This window comes from Colletotrichum graminicola (assembly GCF_000149035.1).
Source record: "Colletotrichum graminicola M1.001 genomic scaffold supercont1.18, whole genome shotgun sequence".
Taxonomy (NCBI): domain Eukaryota; kingdom Fungi; phylum Ascomycota; class Sordariomycetes; order Glomerellales; family Glomerellaceae; genus Colletotrichum; species Colletotrichum graminicola.
The window spans coordinates 549593-569535 of NW_007361022.1; the positions used below are offsets into that span (position 1 = coordinate 549593).

Genomic DNA, 19943 nt, shown 5'->3' on the forward strand with positions numbered 1-19943 from the left:
TCTCCAAGCTGCATGATGATCCAATCTGTTTTCGCCATATCCAGCGCATTTCTCCCTTAGATGTAATACATAGTGTCCTTCAAGTTCTCATGCACGCGTCTGCCCGTGGTCAGCCCCGATACACCACTAATTGTCGAGGCTGTGTCCGGTGCATCGAAGTGCTCAGGACGGTGCACACGGGCACGCTCGCATACAATGTCAGCGTAGTATGCAGGCGGGCAAATGCTGACAGCCTTGGTAGCTCGGCCGAACAAGTAGCACAGGTCGTGCGTCAGCTTTTCTAAATTATTCGCGGCAGTCTCGCCGACGCCGTACTTTCCGCGGAAAATCTCGTCCAAGAGGACTGTGTAGTGTGCCGGGCGGGCGGTTCCCTTCAAGGCCGTATGCGCCGTGAGGAAGAAGTCCCAGTAGCGGGCCTGGGTGACGCCGCGGTCGACGACAGTGCCGCTGCGGATGTTGCGTGACTTGGGGTCCATGGTTTGCTCCGAAGTTGGGTAGAACCGGGTCTGATGGCGCTTGACGGATACAATAATCGATAACTTGGGCCTGCGGCCGGCCGTGTAAAGCTTAGAGCACGCCTTGCGGATCATGGGCAGCTCGATTTCGAGAACCTGTGTAAACTGACCCTCGGACACTCCGTCACGGTAAATGACGATGTACTCCGGCAGCTTGTTCTGGTTGTGTTTCATCCAAAGGCGCAGGCGATCCTCGAAGTGGCCGGTCAGTTCATCACCAAGCATCTCTTGGCGACTGTTCTGCTCCCACGCCACTGCAGGCCACTGTCCCATATCCTTGTCGATGCTGGCCACCAACCCGACCAGACTAGGCGCAGCATTCTTATCGTTCGGCATGTTCGTGGGATGAGTCACGTCGTATCCGACAACCATGGTCGTGCCGGCTTTGATAATGTCGATCGGGTTCTTGACAATGTGATTGACGCCTCCGTTCTTCAAGTTCCACTTGAGTCCGACATTGGCATAAGTTTGTGGGCTGTCTTTCATGAAGGTCTTCTCTACCACGCATATTGTGTGAATACCGTACTGGGTATCTGCGAGCTTCTTGATGGTGCCGTAGAGTGCTGTGTCTTGACGTGGAAGGACGACAAGCAAGAAGTAGTTCTTGGTAATACCTTTGAGATGTCGTTTCAAGCCGGCAAACCAGTTGTCGATGGGCACGTCGTAATTGCCATGACGGACGTGGATCTCGCGTGGCGTGGCAGCCGTTTGTTGGTTGATTGGAATGCCGCTAGTCTCAAGGAACCGAGAGAAGTTTCCGGCAATACGTCCCACGTCATCGGTACTGACATAAGAGCCCTTGTCATCGTCAATGATGCGCACCCAAGTCCAGGCATCGATCTTCCGTCCAGACTTCGCGACCTTCACACCGTTCATGTTCCAGGAACCTGCTCTGGCTGTAATGTCCTTGTTCTTGTAGGACACAGGAGGTGGAGTGAGCTCGCGCCCAATGACCGTTAAAAGCTTCTTGTCCACCTCCAGACCGAAGCCGCTGAGCAGGTCGGTGTCAAAGCCCAAAGCCGAACAACTGTCGACCGTCAGGGACATGGCATTGGCGAAGGGAGACCGACAAGCAAAGTCGAGCATCACCGTCGTTTCGTCGCCAGTAAGCTTTGAGCGGACGGCTTGACCAGGCATGATGGTACATTGCTCGGCAGGGAAGAACATGGGCTTCTCGCGCGATCCAAGGTTGACGAGGGGCATGGTCTTGTCGGGAGCTTTGCCGTATTTCCACGTCCAGTACTGCTCGACGGTGTAGAAGCCGGGCGGCTTATTGCCCATGACTTTGTCTTTACCCTCAGGCGCCTGCAGGTTGAACTTGACCTCTCGAGGACCGCCGTGATTGAACTCGGGTTGGAAGAGCACATCTCTGCCCAGGACGGGCTGGGACACGTCGAATCTATCCGCAAGACCGAGAATGGTCTTTTTACCTGTGATCTCCTTGTTGTTGAAGTCACGGAACTTGACGAAGACTCGAGTGCGAGCCAGGAACTTGGACAAAGTGCGGAGGCGCATTCGAGCATTCTTGGCTGCGACTGGATCGCCCTGACCGAAAACGGCGACATTGAACCAACGGCAAAGTTCACTGACGTTGACCGGGGTCTTGAAGACGCCGTGAGTGACGTTGACGTTCAGGAGCATCCTACCAGTGCCAAGCTTGACACTCTGGAAGTAGCCCCTAATAGCCGTGAGCGGGTCATTGTAGCCAAGCTGGGCGGTGGCTGCTCCGGGACCCCACGGGAAGAAACGGCCCTTGCCAATAGCAGTGACCTGTTCACTACTCCGTGGAGCGTAGCCGAGAATGACGCCAAGAGCATCCACAGAGGTCGCGAACCTGGGGAAATGAGCTTCGTCCGGGTCACTCTTGTCGATCATGGTCTTCAGATAATCCTTCATGTCGTTTAAAGGAGCTTGCGTCTCGCCAACGATAGTGACCAAGTACGACTCTTGGCGATCAGATCCTTCTTGCTTGAAGATGACGGCGATAGGGTTAACGGCCAACTTGAGCTTCTTGAGCGAGACGAGCTGGCTTTTGAACTCGGTGGCGATAATGGCGCCGGGCTCGAGTCTTCGAAGCTCCTCGATAGCATGTTGAAGGATGATCTTCAACTTGCGAGCGGGAATCGTGGCGGGAGGGCCGTCGCCGCCGCCGCCCTGCGGTTTCCCCTTAGCCTTGCCTTTACCCTTTTCAGTGCTGACGGGCTCCTTCTCTTTGATTTCACCCTTGCGAACCTCGAGGTTGTATCGGTAGATAATGTTAGGGTTTACTGTCAAGCGAAAGTAGTTTGCCCAAAGGAGAACCTTGTTGCCCAAGGTACCGTAGGCAGGACGACGGGGCATAAGAGCGGCTGCGTTTGCATCGGTGATGGTCATGCTGCTCATCTTCTTGACAAGGTCGGTGTCCTTGGCCTGGTGGGACTTGATGATCCTGTTCTCGAGCTCGGTAATGCTGCTGTCGGCCTGGGGAATAGAGGGCATGTTGTGGCTATCACCTGTTAGCTGATCCTATGTGTCAAGGACGTGATGGTGAACATGCCCGTAGAATGGACCTTCGCCGTCGAACGGAGGAGGGCGACCGCCGCGGCCACCGCCACGGCCACCTCGGCCACCACGGTCGAAACCACCGCCGCCCCGGCCTCCGCGATCTCCCCCATAACCACCACCACGGCCGCCGCGGTCGCCCCGGAACCCGCCACCGCCGCCGCGATCACCACGGAACCCGCCACCGCCGCCGCGATCACCACGGAACCCGCCACCGCCGCCGCGGTCACCACGGAATCCTCCTCCTCCTCCTCCTCCTCCTCCTCCACCACCTCGGCCGCGGCCACGGTTCTCACCATCGCCACGGCCGCGGCCGCGGCCTCCACGTCCATAGTCCGCCATTGGATGAAATCAAATTAGATGAGTAAAGGTCCAACGAAGCATAAAATCGCGACCCGGGCGAGATTCAGAGCAGGGGTATCAAGCGATTGGGTGCTGTTTAGTGGAAGGATCAACTGAGCTGAGGCGTGGAAACGTCGATATATCTGCTTTGGATATCGTTTAATCAGCCGCCTCATGTGAAGAGGAAGGAGCGCATAAGTCTACCACCGCCAAACCCAAACACTGGATTGAAGATCAGAAGCCTGTTTGCTAGCAATGACGCGGCTGCAAACAAGCGCGTCAAGATGGGTAAAAATGCGGGAGGCCGTTCACTGCAGCGAGTCTGCGGCTGATTGGCCGGGGATGTGCTATGTAGTAGGTAGGTGCCGGGTAGGGGCAATAAGTTGCTAAAGTTCAGAGCATTTGGCGTAGCGCACAACCCTCCCTGCCTTGACTGCGGTACCTATCTTAGCACTCGAGTGGAGAACGAAAAAAAAAAAAGGCCGCGCTCAACGACGGTGAGTGTGAGAGCGACCGTCCATTCCTTTGTTTTTTTCTTTCTTTTTCGCCAGGGTCCTCAGCTGTTGCTATGATTGATGTTTTGCCGGCGTACTGTAGACACCCGGTAAAGATGACAACATACGGATAGAAACGCCGCATAACACTCGCATGTGATTGCCGTCCATCGTCCATGGGTGCGTGAGCGAAGACGGTGAGTGAGCTGCATGGACAATCCCAGCTGTTCCGATAGGCTCCCAATTGGCCCATGTAATAATGATGAAATGATTGCAAGACATCCCCCTCTCACTAATGGGTGTTCTTGCTACGATCAGATTTGGTTTATGGATTGTTTTGGGTCTATAGGAAACCCTACAGTTGCTGCAAGGTCCTCTCACAGCTGCCTCTGCTATTTTCATCTACCTAGCACCAGCTATCAGGCTGACAGCCCTCACAACTCATCATAAGGTACTCATTGTGTACGACGGGCCTGTGCGAAACAATTCCTAGAGCATTACTTTGCACTTTTGAAAACACCTTCAGACTGAGTATGGAGGAACAGCGCTGGCTGTGGACGACGGAACGCAACAGACCCTCTCTGGTCAACCGCAACACAGAGTTTCTGGCTTCTGGCCCTACCCCGCCGTGATTCTCCGACCCCTTGGATTGCTACGCCGCTTGCTCCGTTTGCCTTTCCCTTGCATGTCAATGCCAATTGTACCCGCATTTGTGATGTCTGCAATCTGTTTTCCTTCTCTTCCTGTCAGAGCAGAGTTTGCATGCCAGCAAAGAGTGGTATCAGTCGCTAGCCGTTTGACTCATTTGCTGTTAAGCCAGTCGCCCTAGAATCCACCAAGTATGGTATGCCGTGAATGAAAGCAAACGTTCTGTTGCACTTGCCAACGCTGGCAGCTCAGGTATTGATGAATATCCACTTGGGGGGGGGGGGGGGGGGGGGGGGCTTGGCCAACGACAGCCCCAGCAAGTTTCTCATGACGGATTCTTGATATGGCCGGCCGTAGCTACCTTCAGGATCTCGCCCTCTAAACCCTTGATGTGAACGAAATCGATACCAGCCCTCTCAAGAGCGCCCCGCCCGGTGTTGTCCCTGACAAACTTTTCCGGTTCCTGGACACCAACGTAGACAGCCTTGATGAGAGGCCGCAGCTGGAGGATCCTCTTGGCACAAGGCATATTTCCGCTGAGCCTGGTTGAACAAGGCTCCATGGTGGTGTAAAGAACCAGAGGTGTTTTGACCACCGAATTAAGCTCCTCCTCGGCTACCCCGTACTTCTCGGCTAGTTTAATGAAGCAGCATTGCTCGGCATGTGTGTTGCCAGGAAGCTCCAATGTGTACCCCGTTGACACAATCGAATTGTTGGCAGGGTTGACAAGCGCAGCCCCAACCCTGTAGTTCGTAGGCTTGGGTGGCGACCTCTCTGCGAGTGAGAGAGCATATTGAAGATACGCTGAGTGGTCGCCGGGCGTTATCGACACACGCTGAATATCATCGACCTCTGATGTCATCTTCGAGCTGTTCGAGAAGCGTGCCACGAGAGCGCTGCAAGTGCCTGCCTGGTATATGAGACGACTGGCAGGGGTTGATGTTCTATGCGTTGTGTTCGTGTTCCTCCAAACTTGTCGATACGTTTGTATACTTCTGGCATACAAGCTTAAGTAGGCAAGATATGTGTTACGACCAGGTCGGCGTAGGAGGGGTAGAGAAGCCTCTGGATTAAGGTATCGGTGCTGTACGCCCCGTCCCACCGATGATCCACTTTCAAGACCCCCACGTGGCGCACGGTCCTTTGGGTGGTTTTGGCGCAACAGGCCGTCGCGCTACTCCCACTCTAGCTGGCGCGTCTCTACCAACTTGAGCGCGTTGCAGTCATTCCCACTTGCCATCTTTCATCACCTCGTTGACATCAACATCGAGTCCTGGAAAAATGTCTTCTTCCGATGACCTCGTTGACGGCGATCCCCCTGTGATCGACCCTTATGAGATTCTCGAGCTCGAGCGTGAGGCCACGGCCGACCAAGTCAAATCAGCCTACCGGAAGGCAGCACTCAAAAACCACCCAGGTAAGCTATCAAGGCGTGCTCGCATCTTGCGTCGTAGCTGACGTTTCTCCCCTTCCAGACAAGGTTTCAGACGACAAAAGAGATGAGGCCAAGGAAAAATTCCAGTCCATTGCCTTCGCATACGCCATCCTCTCCGACCCGGCAAGACGCAAGCGCTACGATACCACCGGCTCAACTTCCGAGTCGATTGTCGACTCTGAAGGCTTCAACTGGTCCGACTACTACCGCGAACAGTTCCGCGATGCGATATCTGCAGATGCAATCGAGAAATTCGCAAAAAGATACAAAGGCTCCGACGAAGAGAAGGACGATGTCCTGCTTGCCTATGAAGAGCACAAGGGCGACATGGACAAGATCTACGAGACCGTTATGTTGAGCGACGTCCTCGAGGATGACGAGCGCTTCCGTAAGATCATTGACGAGGCCATTGCCAACGAAGATGTCCCGCGCTTCAAGCGATACACGATGGAGAGTAGACTGTCTAAAGCGGCCCGTGTCAAAGCAGCAAAGGGCGAGGCGCAGGAGGCCGAGGAGTACGCCAAGGAACTGGGCGTACATGACAAACTTTTTGGCGACAAGAAGACCAAGGGAAGGAAGAGGGCAAAGGACGCCGGCGAAGATAACCTGGCGGCGCTCATCAAGAGTAATCAGCAGAAGCGTGCTGGGTTCCTGGATGATCTCGCCGCTAAATACGGAACCACCAGTCAGCCGAGGAAGGGGAAGAAGAGAGCTGTCGAGGAAGAAGAGCCGTCAGAGGAAGCCTTCCAGGCAGCGGCTGCGCGATTGAAGAAGACCAAGCCGGAGGAGAGTAAAACCACGAAGGCAGGCCGAAGATCGAAGCGGTAGAATTGGCATTGTTGGTTTGGCGTCTTGGGAACTGGGTTACAATAGGCAAGGGACCACGGGAAAGGCTGGATTCGACCTAATGGCTATGACGGAGTTGAAATGAATTGACTGTCAAGAATGGCCGCGCTCTTCGGCCTTTTTTTCCTTCTTTTTTCTCCCTTCTTCCCTTGAAACCGAATCTAGGCGCATGGTGGTTCAGGTACCTGTCATGCTGCCTAGCGCCACAATGCGGGGCACCACCTAGCGTTGTGTTGAAAGACACCCACGTCCCCAGGTCAACCATTCACCAGTAAACTCCCCAGTGCCACACTACGTCGCCGCGACGCGTCCTCGAGTCTCACGACGAACCACCCGTAATTCGTAGCAACTCCTTATCAAGGTCATGGTCAGATCTGGATAGATAGAGCGCATCTGATTCAGGCGGACCATGCCATGACGAGCGACCGATCTGCAGGCCTCTATCCGCGATACTGCCTTCACCTCTCCCCAACGTTTAACACATGGTGTCTCCTGCACGCATCCGACATCCACGCCCTGGAATCCGTGCCCGAATATGAAGGTATGCCGCAGCGAAAGTTGGCACGGTATTGCGAGTTCATGCTGACAACCCTTTGGTCTTGCAGTCCAGAATTTCTATTTTCACAAGAACCTACCTATCAAATGGGCGCGCATCGTCGGCATCGTAGTCGCCATTGATGACTTCCCGGGCCGGCGCATCTACACGGTTGACGACAGCAGCGGGGCCTGCATCGAATGCGTTGTCGCGCTGAAAACGCCGCCGCCGTCGGACGCGAGTGCTCCGAAACCCGACACGAGAGGATGGCTCAGCAGCAACAGGCCGCAGCCGCAGCCGCCCGCGGATTGCGTCGACGTAGACGTGGGCAGCGTCGTCGACGTCAAGGGGGGGCTCGCGACCTTCCGCGAGGAGATGCAAATTAGGGTCGAGAAGGTCAGGATCCTCAAGTCCACGGAGCAGGAGGTGGCGCTATGGGAACGCCGTACACGGTTCCGGAACGAGGTGCTTCTACAGCCGTGGGTGCTCAGCCAGAAGCAAATACAGAAGTGCAAGAAGGAAGAGATGGGGGGTACCACAGGTGACGACAACGAGGAGAAAAGGCGCGCGGAGAGGAAGAAAGTGGAAGAGGAGATGCGGCAAAAGGCCGATGCCATGGCGACGACGGCGAAGGAAGACCAATACCGCGCCTACAAGCTGAGAAAGGAATCGCAAAGACTGCCGAAGCCTTTGCTGGCTTCTGCAGCTATGGGTTCGACCGTAGAAGATGATAGATACCGTATCCATAAGTTGAGGAGGTCCGGGGCCAGGAGCTCCGATAGAAGAACAGGTGTACCCGGCGGTCTCTTGCGGCAGGTCCTCGATGACAGCATCAGGGAAAAGGTCGACACCTTGGGACGTTGACAGTTGATGTGGATGGTATTGGCGTTCTGGAGGTGGCTTTTGTATTTGATACCCGAGGGTGACGCTGAGGTTGATGTTTCAAACAATGATTATACTCCAACCGGTAATTTCGAAAGCTTCATTCGGCCCTGTGGCATCTTTTGCTCTCTCGCAAAAACACACTTCACCTTGATTCTTATCATCATGTTCTTGTTACCAAGCCAAATCTTAGCGCAGGTATTTGCCAAGAAAATGCCAAGAGTCTGACTGACAGACAGGTAACAAACTGGCAAGCCCTGGTTGCGCCAAAATGATTGTCTGCATGTCAATGTAAGGGTATCGTCGCTGATCAAATAGAGAACCTCTACAGGCCTTTCGAACATGACCTGGAGTTGCAAATACCACCCCTATCCAGCTGGACATGGGAGGCAGTACCTACGTCACTGGCCTGAGTGCCTCGCCAAATGGCCCAACGTCTCCCTCCATGACTGGCAATCTGGCCCCCGGAAGAGACAAACTACCTCCTGTTAACGACTCTTAATCCCACTTGGATGTCATTGATCGCAATTGGGGCCAAGTGACCAGTTGCTCTGTCGATTGCACGATTTCTTTCTTACCATTGGATATTTTCCTCAATATTGTCTCAGGGCTATTTAACGGCAGCTTGGATGCCGAAGGGTACCCACGCCAAGGGCAAGCACGCGTCAGCCAAAGAGGGTCACTCGGTTCAACATTAGTCGTGTGTGTACGGACTACCTTCACGTCGCAGCTTCTTCATCTCTTAGCCCTAACATCAAAAGCACTTGTAACTTTACGTTGAACTAGCAGCTGACACTCAATTTCCTTCTTATGCCACGCCCCTCGTATCGTCTTTTCTTTCTTCTTTTCTTTCACCGTCACCACCTAGTTTTAGGAAGAGGCGTTGTGTCTTTCAACGATACCGATACATGACAGACTTATCACGGACGCTGATCGCGATTCCTCAGTACCTAATCCCCTCGTTGCCCTATTGCACTGCCCGCTTTGCTCTCGAACTTGGTTGAGTTCCCTGGTAAGACGCTCTACATTCCCAACAGGTGAGACCTCTCTATTGTTCCTGGAACACCCACATTCCTGCACTCTCGTGTTGCATGGTAACCACTCAACTTATCATGCACTGGGCTCTGGTATGCGGGTCAAGGAGCCACAACGCCGCCGATGTTTTTCATTATTGATCCGCCAGCTCTCAATATGGCCGTTTATATTAACCTAGGAGCACTGCCCCATTTTCCTGCTAACAAGTCGAGAAACTTTTCCTCGTTTCCCAACGCTCTATAACGTACCAGGGGCCAGAGTTGGGCTTGAAAGTCTCGATACACATTCGCCGAAACGAAGAAAACAAAACTCACCACCATTCCCTCCCGCAATGGCGGGCCTTCACTTGAAAATGACGATCGTAGGGCTGACTTTGATACAGGTCTTATTCTGCGAGAGTGCCCACGCCTTATCCCACCAGCAACACGTTCGGCTTCACCCCGCGCACCCAGGCCCGGAAATTGTTGGCCAGCTGAACGTCCGCTCCTTGCTACTCGACCGACGTGATCTCACCTGCGTCACGGAAACGGCGAATTTCACCGTTACAGTCAAAGTTACGAGAGGGGCGCAGCAAACTTCAGCATCAGCCTCTGGGACCATCGACGATATCTCAGCTATTACCACCGCAGATCCCACAGGAACAGTGATAATTTTACCCTCCTTGACTGACAAGATTCCTCAGACAACCGGATTCATTCCTAGTAGTCTGGACACCTCTGGCAAGGCAACATCTTGCCCTCTTATGTCAAATAGTATTCCGGTTCCTACCAGCTTGATCGACTCAACATCGCCAGTCACAACAGTTGCGCCAATCCCATCTGCGACAATGCCATCTGGAAATATCTTTGCAGAGCCCATCGCCACGATGGCGCCTCCTGGCTCTATTCCAGCTCGCAGCGACCATCCCGTTCCGAGGAAGGGCATCACGTCGACTTCACCGCTCCAGACAAACAAGTTCTTCTCCAACTTCTTCTTGGGGGACCAGACTGCGCCGACCTACACCTACCCTTACAGCATAGCATGGGGAGCAGGACGAGGGGCCGCTGCGAGCTTCGGTATGACCATTTCCCACGTCGAGGCGAATCAGCGTGTCTTTGGGCCTAATAAGCCTTCTGGTGCTGCGGCCTACTTTATCAACCCGGTAGGTATTCAATCAATGGTCATCAGCGCCCAGGAGCTTGGTTCAGACACCACCGTTGGAGTCGACAACATCACGGCCTTCTCTGCAACGGTTCACTTGAAGCCAAACGCCCAAGCTGTGCCTGCTGTATCATTTCCCCTCGTTCAAGGGATGCCCTTCGTCACAGCCCGGTACGCAGGCGCGACCCCGGTTATCAAAACGGGAGTGTTCTTCAAGACAGTCACACGAGTAACCCAGGATCCAAAGCCCGGCGTTGCCAAGTACAATTTTCAGCTTGAAGATGGCAAGATCTGGCGGCTGTATGCCTATGCAACCACTGGATCCCAGCTGAACTTGCAGGTTGTCAACAATGGACTTGCCCAGTCGACGCAGCCATTCTATGGTATCATTCAAGTTGCCAAGGACCCGGGAAACGGCGAGGCCTTGCTTGACCAGGCTGCTGGTGTTTATCCGACGACGATCGAGCTGGCTGGCTCCGTGAGCGGTAATACAGGCTCGTACAGCTTCAACTTCTCCAAAGAGGGCCATCCCGGGGGAAAGCTGGTCATGTTCGCGCTGCCTCACCACGTCTCCTCATTTGATCCCACGACAAGAAACGCCGTTCAGCCGGTACAGATGATGACCCCTACCAAGGGTATCGCGACTGCGGTCTTGGCTGATCAGTGGACAATGACCGAAGCAAACATGCCCATTGACATGCACTTTGCCCCCTGGAGTCCTGGTAGAGGTAGTTTGACTATGCTGTCTGACAATGCGCGGGCCGTGATCCGCGGGATAGCAGCCCAGGAGGTGTCCCAAGATATGATGGCCCAGTCCGACTTGGACTCCATGTATTTTAGCGGAAAGGTTTGTGTACTTCCCATAACACTGCAAAATGTTCACTGACACGGGTTCAGGCTCTTGCCAAGTTTGCCTTGCTGATTGTCGTGATTAATGACATTCTGCAAGACCCGGCCTTAGCACAGTCGGGTCTGAATAGACTCAAGGCGGCTTTTGCAAAGTTTGCTTCTAACCAGCAGAAGTTTCCATTAGTATATGAGAGTGAGTTGTGTTTCCACATGAGAGACGAGTCCTCAGACTAACCAGGATTGCAGGTGCCTGGGGAGGTGTCGTGTCTTCGGCAACCTACGTCACAGGCAACGACGGCGCTGATTTTGGCAACACGCAATACAACGACCACCACTTCCACTACGGTTATCACATCCTGGCCGCGGCCGCCATTGCTCACCTGGACCCGGGCTGGTTGAACAATAACAGGGACTATGTGAACACACTGGTACGAGATGTCGCCAATCCCAGCACAAAGGACACATACTTCCCTACGTGGCGAGCCTTCGACTGGTACCATGGCCACAGCTGGGCGCATGGGCTATACGCTTCGTACGATGGAAAGGTAAACATCGTTGTCCGCGCACGAAGAGCATCAAATGACATATGAAAAATAGGACCAAGAGTCAAGCTCGGAGGATATGATGCACGCATACGCGCTCAAGATGTGGGGAGACGCCTCGGGAGACGGTATGCTCTCGATGAGAAGCAACCTGCAGCTCTCAATCATCGCACGCGCACTCCAGCATTACTACCTCTACAAGAGCGACAACGTCGTGCAGCCGCCCCAGTTTATTGGAAACAAGGTGGCCGGTATCCTCTTCGAGAACAAGATCGACCACACAACCTATTTTGGCGCTAATATCGAGTTCATCCAGGGCATCCATATGATCCCCCTCCTCGCACCCTCGCCCTTTGTCCGCACACCCGACTTTGTGCGCGAGGAGTGGGACGTGTACTTTAGCGGAGGCCGCGTGGACAGCATTGCGGGCGGCTGGAGGGGCATCATATACGGAAACCTGGCGACCATTGATGGCAGGACCGCGTGGGACTTTTTTAACAGTACCAACTTCGATCCCGGCTGGATCGACGGCGGTGCGAGCTTGACGTGGTACTTGACGTACGCTGCTTGTATGTCGAGTTCTAGTCTACGCATGCCAAGAAGTCCGGCTACTGACCACGATATTTAGTGATGGGCAACATCTGATGCCCCACCCCCGAAGGAGCGCACAAAGAGATGCTATACCGACTAGAAACACCGAGATTGTTATGAACCCCTTATGATTGGCGGATGAGACATGAAGCTTAGGAGGTGGCACCATTTGTATTCGGTTTTTCTTTCCATTCGCAACGCAGACGATTAATGACGGGACGGGGAACGACCGCGACGAGCAGGACACTGTGCTTCTTGGACGACGATGACCACGACGATGACCACGACGATGACCACGACGATGACCACGACGATGACCACGAAAACGACAACACTAGAACCCCTACGAAAACGACAACAGACACCATCGGACAGTATCTTTTTCAATGAAAACGCGAGTTTACTACTTTGAACCTGAGCATCGTACAGCCCATCAACCAAGTGACCAATCTTTGTTTCCGTTCGTTTCGAAACGACCATCCAGTGAACTGATGATATGCAATGGGCCCCCAAGAGGTCCCAATAATCTGGGTCTGAACTTCCCCGAGTCTGATCTAGCAAGTTTCGTGACCTGACGCGTCTAGAGAATGACGCAGCAACTCGACCCTGCATTTCCCATCAGAGTGTCCCGATCCCTCGCAGCCTCCGGCCGGCAGGCTCAGCCATGCAGTAGAAGACGGATGCACGTCGCTAGCTCGATGCTCGAGGGTGGGGTCAGACGCGGAGGGGAGAGAGAGACATGAAGAAAAACCCGGACATTTCCAGAGCACGGATACAATCAGACCACTCTCCGGAGAATTAAGGGGGCCTAGGGAAACTCGCAGGAGGAATCCAGTGGTTTAGTCTCTGGCGTCCCGGTACGATGCGTCCCCCATCGGGTGACCGGCATCTCTGCCGCTTTTCAGGGGGGTGGAACCCGGGAGCGGAAGAGTGTTTTTTGTATGGTGGGCGGCGCGAAACAAGAGGGAGGGGAAAATAGAGTCAGACTAAACAAATTTGGGAGCCGAGAAAGCTTAGCTTCCAGGTCGCCACAAATGCTTATTATAACTGCTAATCAAGATCAGGCTGCGGACAGTCGAGGTCTGTAACCACGCGAGAGGGAGGGGCGGCAGGGGCTTCTCGACAATATGCGTAAGCAGAATCAATAACACGGCAAAAGTTGGTGTTGGGACGAGGGCGGCTGCGTGGCACTGTCCAAGATGGTAGCGGGTCCAGTAGCAAACACCGTGTTCTTACCCCGCGGACCGTCACCAAACACTGTACTCCGAAGACGTGCAGTATTACGTATCACTTCTTCAACAGTGGCACAAGCGTTTCCGAAGCTACGGTTGGAAACGAAAGGGCCATGACCTGTTGGATTAGCGCTTATGCAGTGCGCCCAGGGCTTGCCCGAGACTCACGGAGGGCGTAGCGACGGTGTTCAGGTTTGCATAGATATGATGCTCCGTAGGATGACGCGCATTGTGCCAAGCACATACCAAATAAAGAAGTAAAAATAAATAGAAATAACCAAATAAAATTCCGGTGCTTTTCAGCCCATTGAGGCTTTGGCTGGACCACACTAGATGACAACCTGCGTTTGGGGGTAGAATAATATGAGACGAATGGTCAACGGTCAAGCAGTTGCGGCTCGCGTGCTTACGAAAGCTGCGGCGCTCAGGCTGGCGTACTATGCAGAGGATAGGAACGGCCGCATTTCCCAACCGCAAGCCCCCCGGGAGACTGTCGTTAGGTACCTCGACCGGATACAGTCAGTCAGCCTGTGAAGAGTGTAGGTAGACGATCACTCCGTACTTTGCGATCTTGTGTGAGTGTGGGGCTATATCACGTCCGTAGTAATTTGCCAAGTGTAATAGTGTGAGCCCAGAGATACTTGGCATCTCGGCTCATCGAGGTGCTCGCTCCTCAACAGCCAAATCCCACGCCGAGGCGGTTGGTAGCGTTCAAGCTGCCACCGCCTCTTTTTGATCTGCGAAACAGCAAGCCCAAGTAGGTTTTACGAAGCGCCCGACGGAACAGCCTGCAGATGCAGTCGGAGTCGGGCGAGAGAACGTGGTCGGGGCTCAGTGGAGGGGCGCTATATCTGTTGAGTGGCTGCATGGTGGTGGTGGCTGTGAAATGCTAGCGCACGAAGCCGCCCGCATCGAGAGCGCGTGCGCGCGTTAAACAGAGTACCTATAGAGGATGGACGACTCGGAGGTTGGCTTTCAATGAATCGCGGTATATCTCAATGTACCCCTCCCCCCCACACTTCAGAGTTGGGGAATCTCTGTTGCAGCAGAGGAGTCCGGTTATTGACACCGCATCCGAGGCCTTGCTGGCAATATAATATACTCCTGACGCAAATCCTAATCTACGGCATTTGTAGCGGCTACGGCCAATAATCATAATCTATACGGAGTAGTATCCATAGCCACATTCGCCTCAGAGAGGCACGCCCCACGTAATAGTTCAGCTTCTGCCAAAGTCCGCGAGTGGTCACGAGTCGAAACACGACTTGCAGAAAGGGATCAGGCCGACGCGCGCGCTTTCGTGCCCTAGATGGTGATGTATGCGGAGCGATAGAGGGTCCGTGAGAAAGGGAGACAGAGACGGCAGGCAAGCTTCTATCGATAAGAGCAATGTCGACAAGGGTCCAGGGGCGTTGCGGGTGAGGTAGGTACTGTACGTAGTGCGCCCAGCGAGCAGGGCCCCATGCCTGGTCCAGCGTCGATGCGGTTGGGGGCCCGCAGATCGGTGCATGGGGCTCGGAACCCGCGCGGACAGGGTGGGCCCCCCGACTCCCGGCAAGCCAGGAGGAAGTTTGGTAGGATAACTGCAAACACCGTTTCCGGGACCTTCTTGCTCTATTGTGCTGTTCTGATCTGGAGCTTGTTTGCGGGATGTCGGTCGTGAGACATTATGGAGGGGGAGAGCAAGGAGGCAGGCTTATAAGGGCCCGTGGTTTACACATGTATACCTAGATGAAGCAATCAGCGAACCTAGGTTTTGCGAGTGCTCCGTAGCACGCGCCGTGGCAACTCATTGTTTGGTCGGAGTCGACAGGGTGATGCGATCAGGAATCGGCCCCTCGTTTTGGAATTTTGAAGAGAACCTGACACGAGCCGACCGGAAATGGAGAACTGTGCAACAACATTGGTGGGCGGCTGGGAGAAAGGAGCTCGAGCTGTATGTCGCACATCGTCCGATCTCCGAGCCGAATGTCAGGACGGATTACGTTCCAAGGGGAAGGGTTGGTCGAGCTAGACTTCAAGGCGATCAATCTACCCCCGCACCCTCCCCATTTTTTTTCTCCTTCTTTTTTGTATGGAAATAAAATAAAAACAAAAAAACTTTATAGGTTGCCAAGGCAATGCGTGGCGACTATGCAAAAAACTGAAGTGGAGTTCGGACATGGCTGGAAAAATGTGATCGCTGTTGTGCTTAACTAGGTACCTGAGCGGGACGAATTCTTTTTTCAGCGAGGGATATCTCAGGGAGAAACAAACTACCTAGGTAGGTATTGAAGACGCCGGAATGCCGACTAGAGTCCTCCAAGACGAGAGAGGTAGGCAAGACAGACAGACAGGCGCTCATCGGCGCCGGGAGAGTACCTAAAGCGTTCCGTCCACAAGCGTCGCTGGCAGAAGCGGTACCTGTAGTACCTACTGTACGGAGTACCTCGGCGTGGCAGCGCGGAAATGTGGGAGGGGAAAGATCCAGATGGAGGTGGAGGGCACGCACCACTCGGAGGGGCGGCAATCTCAACCCATGTGGGTAAATGGGCGAGCAAGCGTCGGACAGGAAACAGCGGAGAAATATCAGAAGCAACGCCAGACAACACAGCCACGCTTGGCACCACTCAAGAAGCTCCCCATTGGGCGTCGCAGAACCCACTTAGCTACGTACCGAAGGCTGAAACCTGTTCGTGACTGGCTGGGTCGCTGTATGACGTTTAAGAGGAGCTCGCAGAGAAAGAAGAGAGAAGGGAGCGGCGTGCCCCTCTGAAGCTTGTGTTTCTTGCTTTGCTGCTTGTCATGGACGTGGAGGGGCTGGGCTTCTGTAGATCATTCTGACAGCTGGATGCAGTCATGCGAGAGCATAGCAAAGCGCTAGAGACGCGCAGTAGCTAGGTAATACTGGCAGGAACTGAATGCAGTCATTGCCATTGAAAGCCAAGGATAAACCTGAAAGCCATGCGACTGGTCCGCCGTATGCCCGCCCGCCCATCCGGTTCGTCCTCTCATCCTTGGAGGGAGGCCGCCCGCGCACCCAAAAGCTGTGATTCCCACCGAACTGCCACTTCCCTCCTGTTCCCGCAACCGAGTGTGTGAAAGCCAGTCTCGTCTCATCCTGTCCATACCATACCACCCACCCACCCACTTCTCTCTTGGGTACCACCGTGTCCGTCCCACGTTCCATATCGCCTGACAGGAAAAGGGGGCTGTGTTCGTTTCTTGTTTAAGCACTCTCCCAAGTCTTTCAAACCAGTATCTGCACCCATTTCGCCATCGCCTGAACTCCTGGAACACGGCTTTGTCCAACAGATCGTTGCCGTTGCTACTTTTTTTTTTCTCCCATCACACCAACAATTTACACTACTACGCCGTTGCTTGGAGCCTGTCTCGCCCTTCTTCTACATCGCCGCGCTGAGACTACCAACTGGCCTTGCGTTCGCCCGCACACCATCTCCCCAAACGGACAGACATCACTTGCAGGCAAGCATCCAAATCCGACTCGATACTCCCTCGCCTCAACTTCCCCCTCCCCATTCGACTCACCTCGCCCCCTTCCCGCGCTCACTCCACTCTAACTGCTAACCGTCGAGCGCCGCTCTTACAGCATCCCTCACGCCCTTTCTGCACGTTTGATCCAATCCACTTGGACCACCTTTCGATACAGATCCCTCGTGCCCTGGACTTGGCGCCCAACGTGCTTCTCATAGCTCCGCATCATTGGACCACTTCGTCGACTGACCGATCGTTACCCCACTTTTTTCCACCGTCAGGCGCCGCAGGCATAGGTAAACCTCGTCCGGTCCGTGGTGACTGACTAGACCGACTACCTTATCGACTATCATCGGAGATACCTGAGTTTGGGTACGTGTTTGCCGTCTGTGATACTGAGCAAAGAGAACAAGCACCGACATGTTGTGTAAGTACTTGCCTCCGCTCGATATCTCACTGCCTGCCTCCCTGCCTACCCATTCGTGCATATCTACTCTGAGCCCGCCTTGTTTGAATTCGTACACCCGCATTTCTTCCACTTTCCCACCATTCACTGCTACCTGCCTTAGTGCGACCCTGGCAAAACCCCATTGGACCTTTCGTCCCCCAATGTCCTAGAGCTGCACCTCCGGGTACCTACCCTGAGCTTGGCACGCCCAGGCTTGGCCTATCTCTTCCCTCTGCCGCAGCCAGAGTCATTCACCTCTTTTCTTTCCTCCAAGCCACACTTTCTGGCATCGTAACCACCACCCACTACTTTTCTTCTTCCATTCTTCTTCTCCCACCCACTGGCTACTACGGCGCACATTATTCTAACCTGGGTCGCCTTATCCCGTCTATCGTCATTCCCTTCTCACCATTACATTCCCTTTTTCTTGTCTTCAATTTCGCCCCCCCTCTGGCTGCCTTATTCTGAGATACGCCTGCCCACCCACCACGAGACGCGCGACAGCGACGGGAGACATATCTCTCTACCTTATCTATTAGGGCTCCGGCTAATTATGAGGGTGCGATGTCCGACAACTCAGTCAACCAGCATTTCCGCGGACAGGTCCGCTCTTGGGGCACCGCCAACAAGCCCAATGGCGATGTCGACGAGAACTCGCCACTCCTTGTAAACGGCAACCATGAAACCCATGTCGCCAACGGCGACAGCGGCAACAAGACGCTCAAGTTCCTCTTCAACTCGACACATACCCCGGGCACCGACAGCCCCAACATCGCCGTGAGGTACTCCTCCCACGCATGGCACGTTACCAAGGTGTCCCTCTTGAGCAGTAAGTAGTTTCATTCGTCTCTGTTTTGCCTTGGCCATGTTGGCGATATTGCGACGCGACTGCTAACAAGTCCCCTCTCTGCCGCAGACTATGTCAACTTTCTTCTTATCATGGTTCCCTTGGGCATCGTTGCCGGAAAGCTTCACTGGAGCCCGACTGCCGTCTTCACCATCAACTTTTTTGCCATTATCCCGCTTGCCGCTGTCTTGTCGTTTGCAACCGAGCAAATTTCCATGAAGCTTGGCGAGGCCCTCGGAGGATTGCTTAACGCTACCTTTGGCAATGCGGTCGAATTGATTGTCAGCATTGTTGCTCTGAAGGAGGGCCAGATCGAGGTTGTCCAGTCGTCTATGCTTGGCTCCATTCTCTCGAATCTGCTTCTCGTCATGGGCATGTGCTTCTTCTTTGGCGGCATTGTCAACATGCGCGACCGGGTCACCGGCCAGGGCATGGAGCAGAGCTTTGCCTCTGCCACGGCGCAAACCACCTGCTCGCTGATGACGCTTTCTTCTGCCTCGCTTGTCATCCCTGCCACGGTACGCAGCATCTCAATGCGCTCACTTACCCTCGTTCATTCACTAACGGCGCATGACAGCTTTACTCCGTTCTTGCCAAGGCCGACAGCCTTGAGAAGGAGCACAGCATTCTAGTCTTGTCTCGCGGCACTGCTATTATCTTGCTGTTGCTCTACGTCCTCTACCTCTGGTTCCAGCTGCGCACTCACCCCAACCTTTTTGATGCTGAGATCCAACACCACAACGAGGAGGAGGCCGAGGAGCCTATTATGGGTCCTATCGCCGCCGCCGCCGTGCTCGTGGTCACCACTGTTCTGGTTGCGATTTGCGCCGACTACCTCGTTGAGAGCATCGACCCCATTGTTGAAACGGCCCACATCAGCAAGAACTTTATCGGACTTATCCTCATCCCCATCGTCGGTAACGCGGCCGAGCACGTCACAGCCGTCGTCGTGGCCATCCGCAACAAGATGGACCTCGCTATGGGTGTTGCCATCGGCTCCAGCATCCAAATCGCCCTTCTCGTCACTCCATTCCTGGTCATCCTTGGATGGGCTGTTCTCGACAAGCCCATGACTCTTCACTTTGAGACGTTCGAGACTGTCGCCTTTGCATTCTCTGTGCTGGTAGTTACGTACACTGTGCAGGACGGCAAGTCTAATTACCTCGAGGGAGCCATGCTGCTCGGCCTCTACTTCATCATCGCCTTGGCCTTCTATGTTAGTCCGAGCGATGCGTTGGACAGAGTCTTGTCCGTTGTCAGCCTTTGAAGTAACCAAGGGCTGAGGATGATGAGACAGGGTTGCGATTTGCAACTCAAGAATCAATTAACCAAGGATGGCCCGCTATACCCATGTAGGGCGCCTTGGCATCCATTGCATTGTTACGAAGTCGTCTATCAACTGTGGTTACTGAATTGAAGTCAGCAAACAAACCACTCCCTAGACCACAATTGCGCAATCAAACCCACATGTGTTTCTTTGTGTACTTGACTGCGAACTGTACTATATTTCTTCGGCTGGACTTGGAGAGGCTCGCATTCCAGGTTTC

At 54.1% G+C, this 19943-nt stretch overlaps 6 protein-coding genes across 6 annotated transcripts; 4 read left to right on the plus strand and 2 right to left on the minus strand.

Annotated features, from left to right (window-relative positions):
* Positions 1-56: 56 nt before the first annotated feature.
* Positions 57-3398, minus strand: GLRG_05439 (piwi domain-containing protein; the record flags this gene model as incomplete). The annotated part of the gene is made up of 2 exons (XM_008096124.1): positions 57-3000; positions 3079-3398. 2 exons carry the CDS (start codon positions 3396-3398, stop codon positions 57-59), a joined length of 3264 nt encoding a protein of 1087 aa, XP_008094315.1.
* A 1467-nt stretch (positions 3399-4865) lies between these two features.
* GLRG_05440 (cytidine and deoxycytidylate deaminase zinc-binding region) lies at positions 4866-5402 on the minus strand (the record flags this gene model as incomplete). Its single annotated transcript, XM_008096125.1, has 1 exon — positions 4866-5402. The coding sequence occupies one exon, from the start codon at positions 5400-5402 to the stop codon at positions 4866-4868; it is 537 nt and encodes a 178-aa protein (XP_008094316.1).
* Positions 5403-5821: 419 nt separating this feature from the next.
* GLRG_05441 (DnaJ domain-containing protein) lies at positions 5822-6803 on the plus strand (the record flags this gene model as incomplete). Its single annotated transcript, XM_008096126.1, has 2 exons — positions 5822-5957; positions 6016-6803. The coding sequence occupies 2 exons, from the start codon at positions 5822-5824 to the stop codon at positions 6801-6803; spliced, it is 924 nt and encodes a 307-aa protein (XP_008094317.1).
* Positions 6804-7235: 432 nt separating this feature from the next.
* On the plus strand, positions 7236-8220 carry GLRG_05442 (OB-fold nucleic acid binding domain-containing protein; the record flags this gene model as incomplete). Its single annotated transcript, XM_008096127.1, has 2 exons — positions 7236-7362; positions 7427-8220. 2 exons carry the CDS (start codon positions 7236-7238, stop codon positions 8218-8220), a joined length of 921 nt encoding a protein of 306 aa, XP_008094318.1.
* Positions 8221-9604: 1384 nt separating this feature from the next.
* GLRG_05443 (glycosyl hydrolase family 81) lies at positions 9605-12449 on the plus strand (the record flags this gene model as incomplete). The annotated part of the gene is made up of 5 exons (XM_008096128.1): positions 9605-11260; positions 11311-11455; positions 11509-11807; positions 11860-12373; positions 12433-12449. The coding sequence occupies 5 exons, from the start codon at positions 9605-9607 to the stop codon at positions 12447-12449; spliced, it is 2631 nt and encodes an 876-aa protein (XP_008094319.1).
* A 5664-nt stretch (positions 12450-18113) lies between these two features.
* On the plus strand, positions 18114-19663 carry GLRG_05444 (calcium/proton exchanger; the record flags this gene model as incomplete). The annotated part of the gene is made up of 3 exons (XM_008096129.1): positions 18114-18378; positions 18466-18914; positions 18974-19663. The coding sequence occupies 3 exons, from the start codon at positions 18114-18116 to the stop codon at positions 19661-19663; spliced, it is 1404 nt and encodes a 467-aa protein (XP_008094320.1).
* Between the last annotated feature and the right edge of the window lie 280 nt (positions 19664-19943).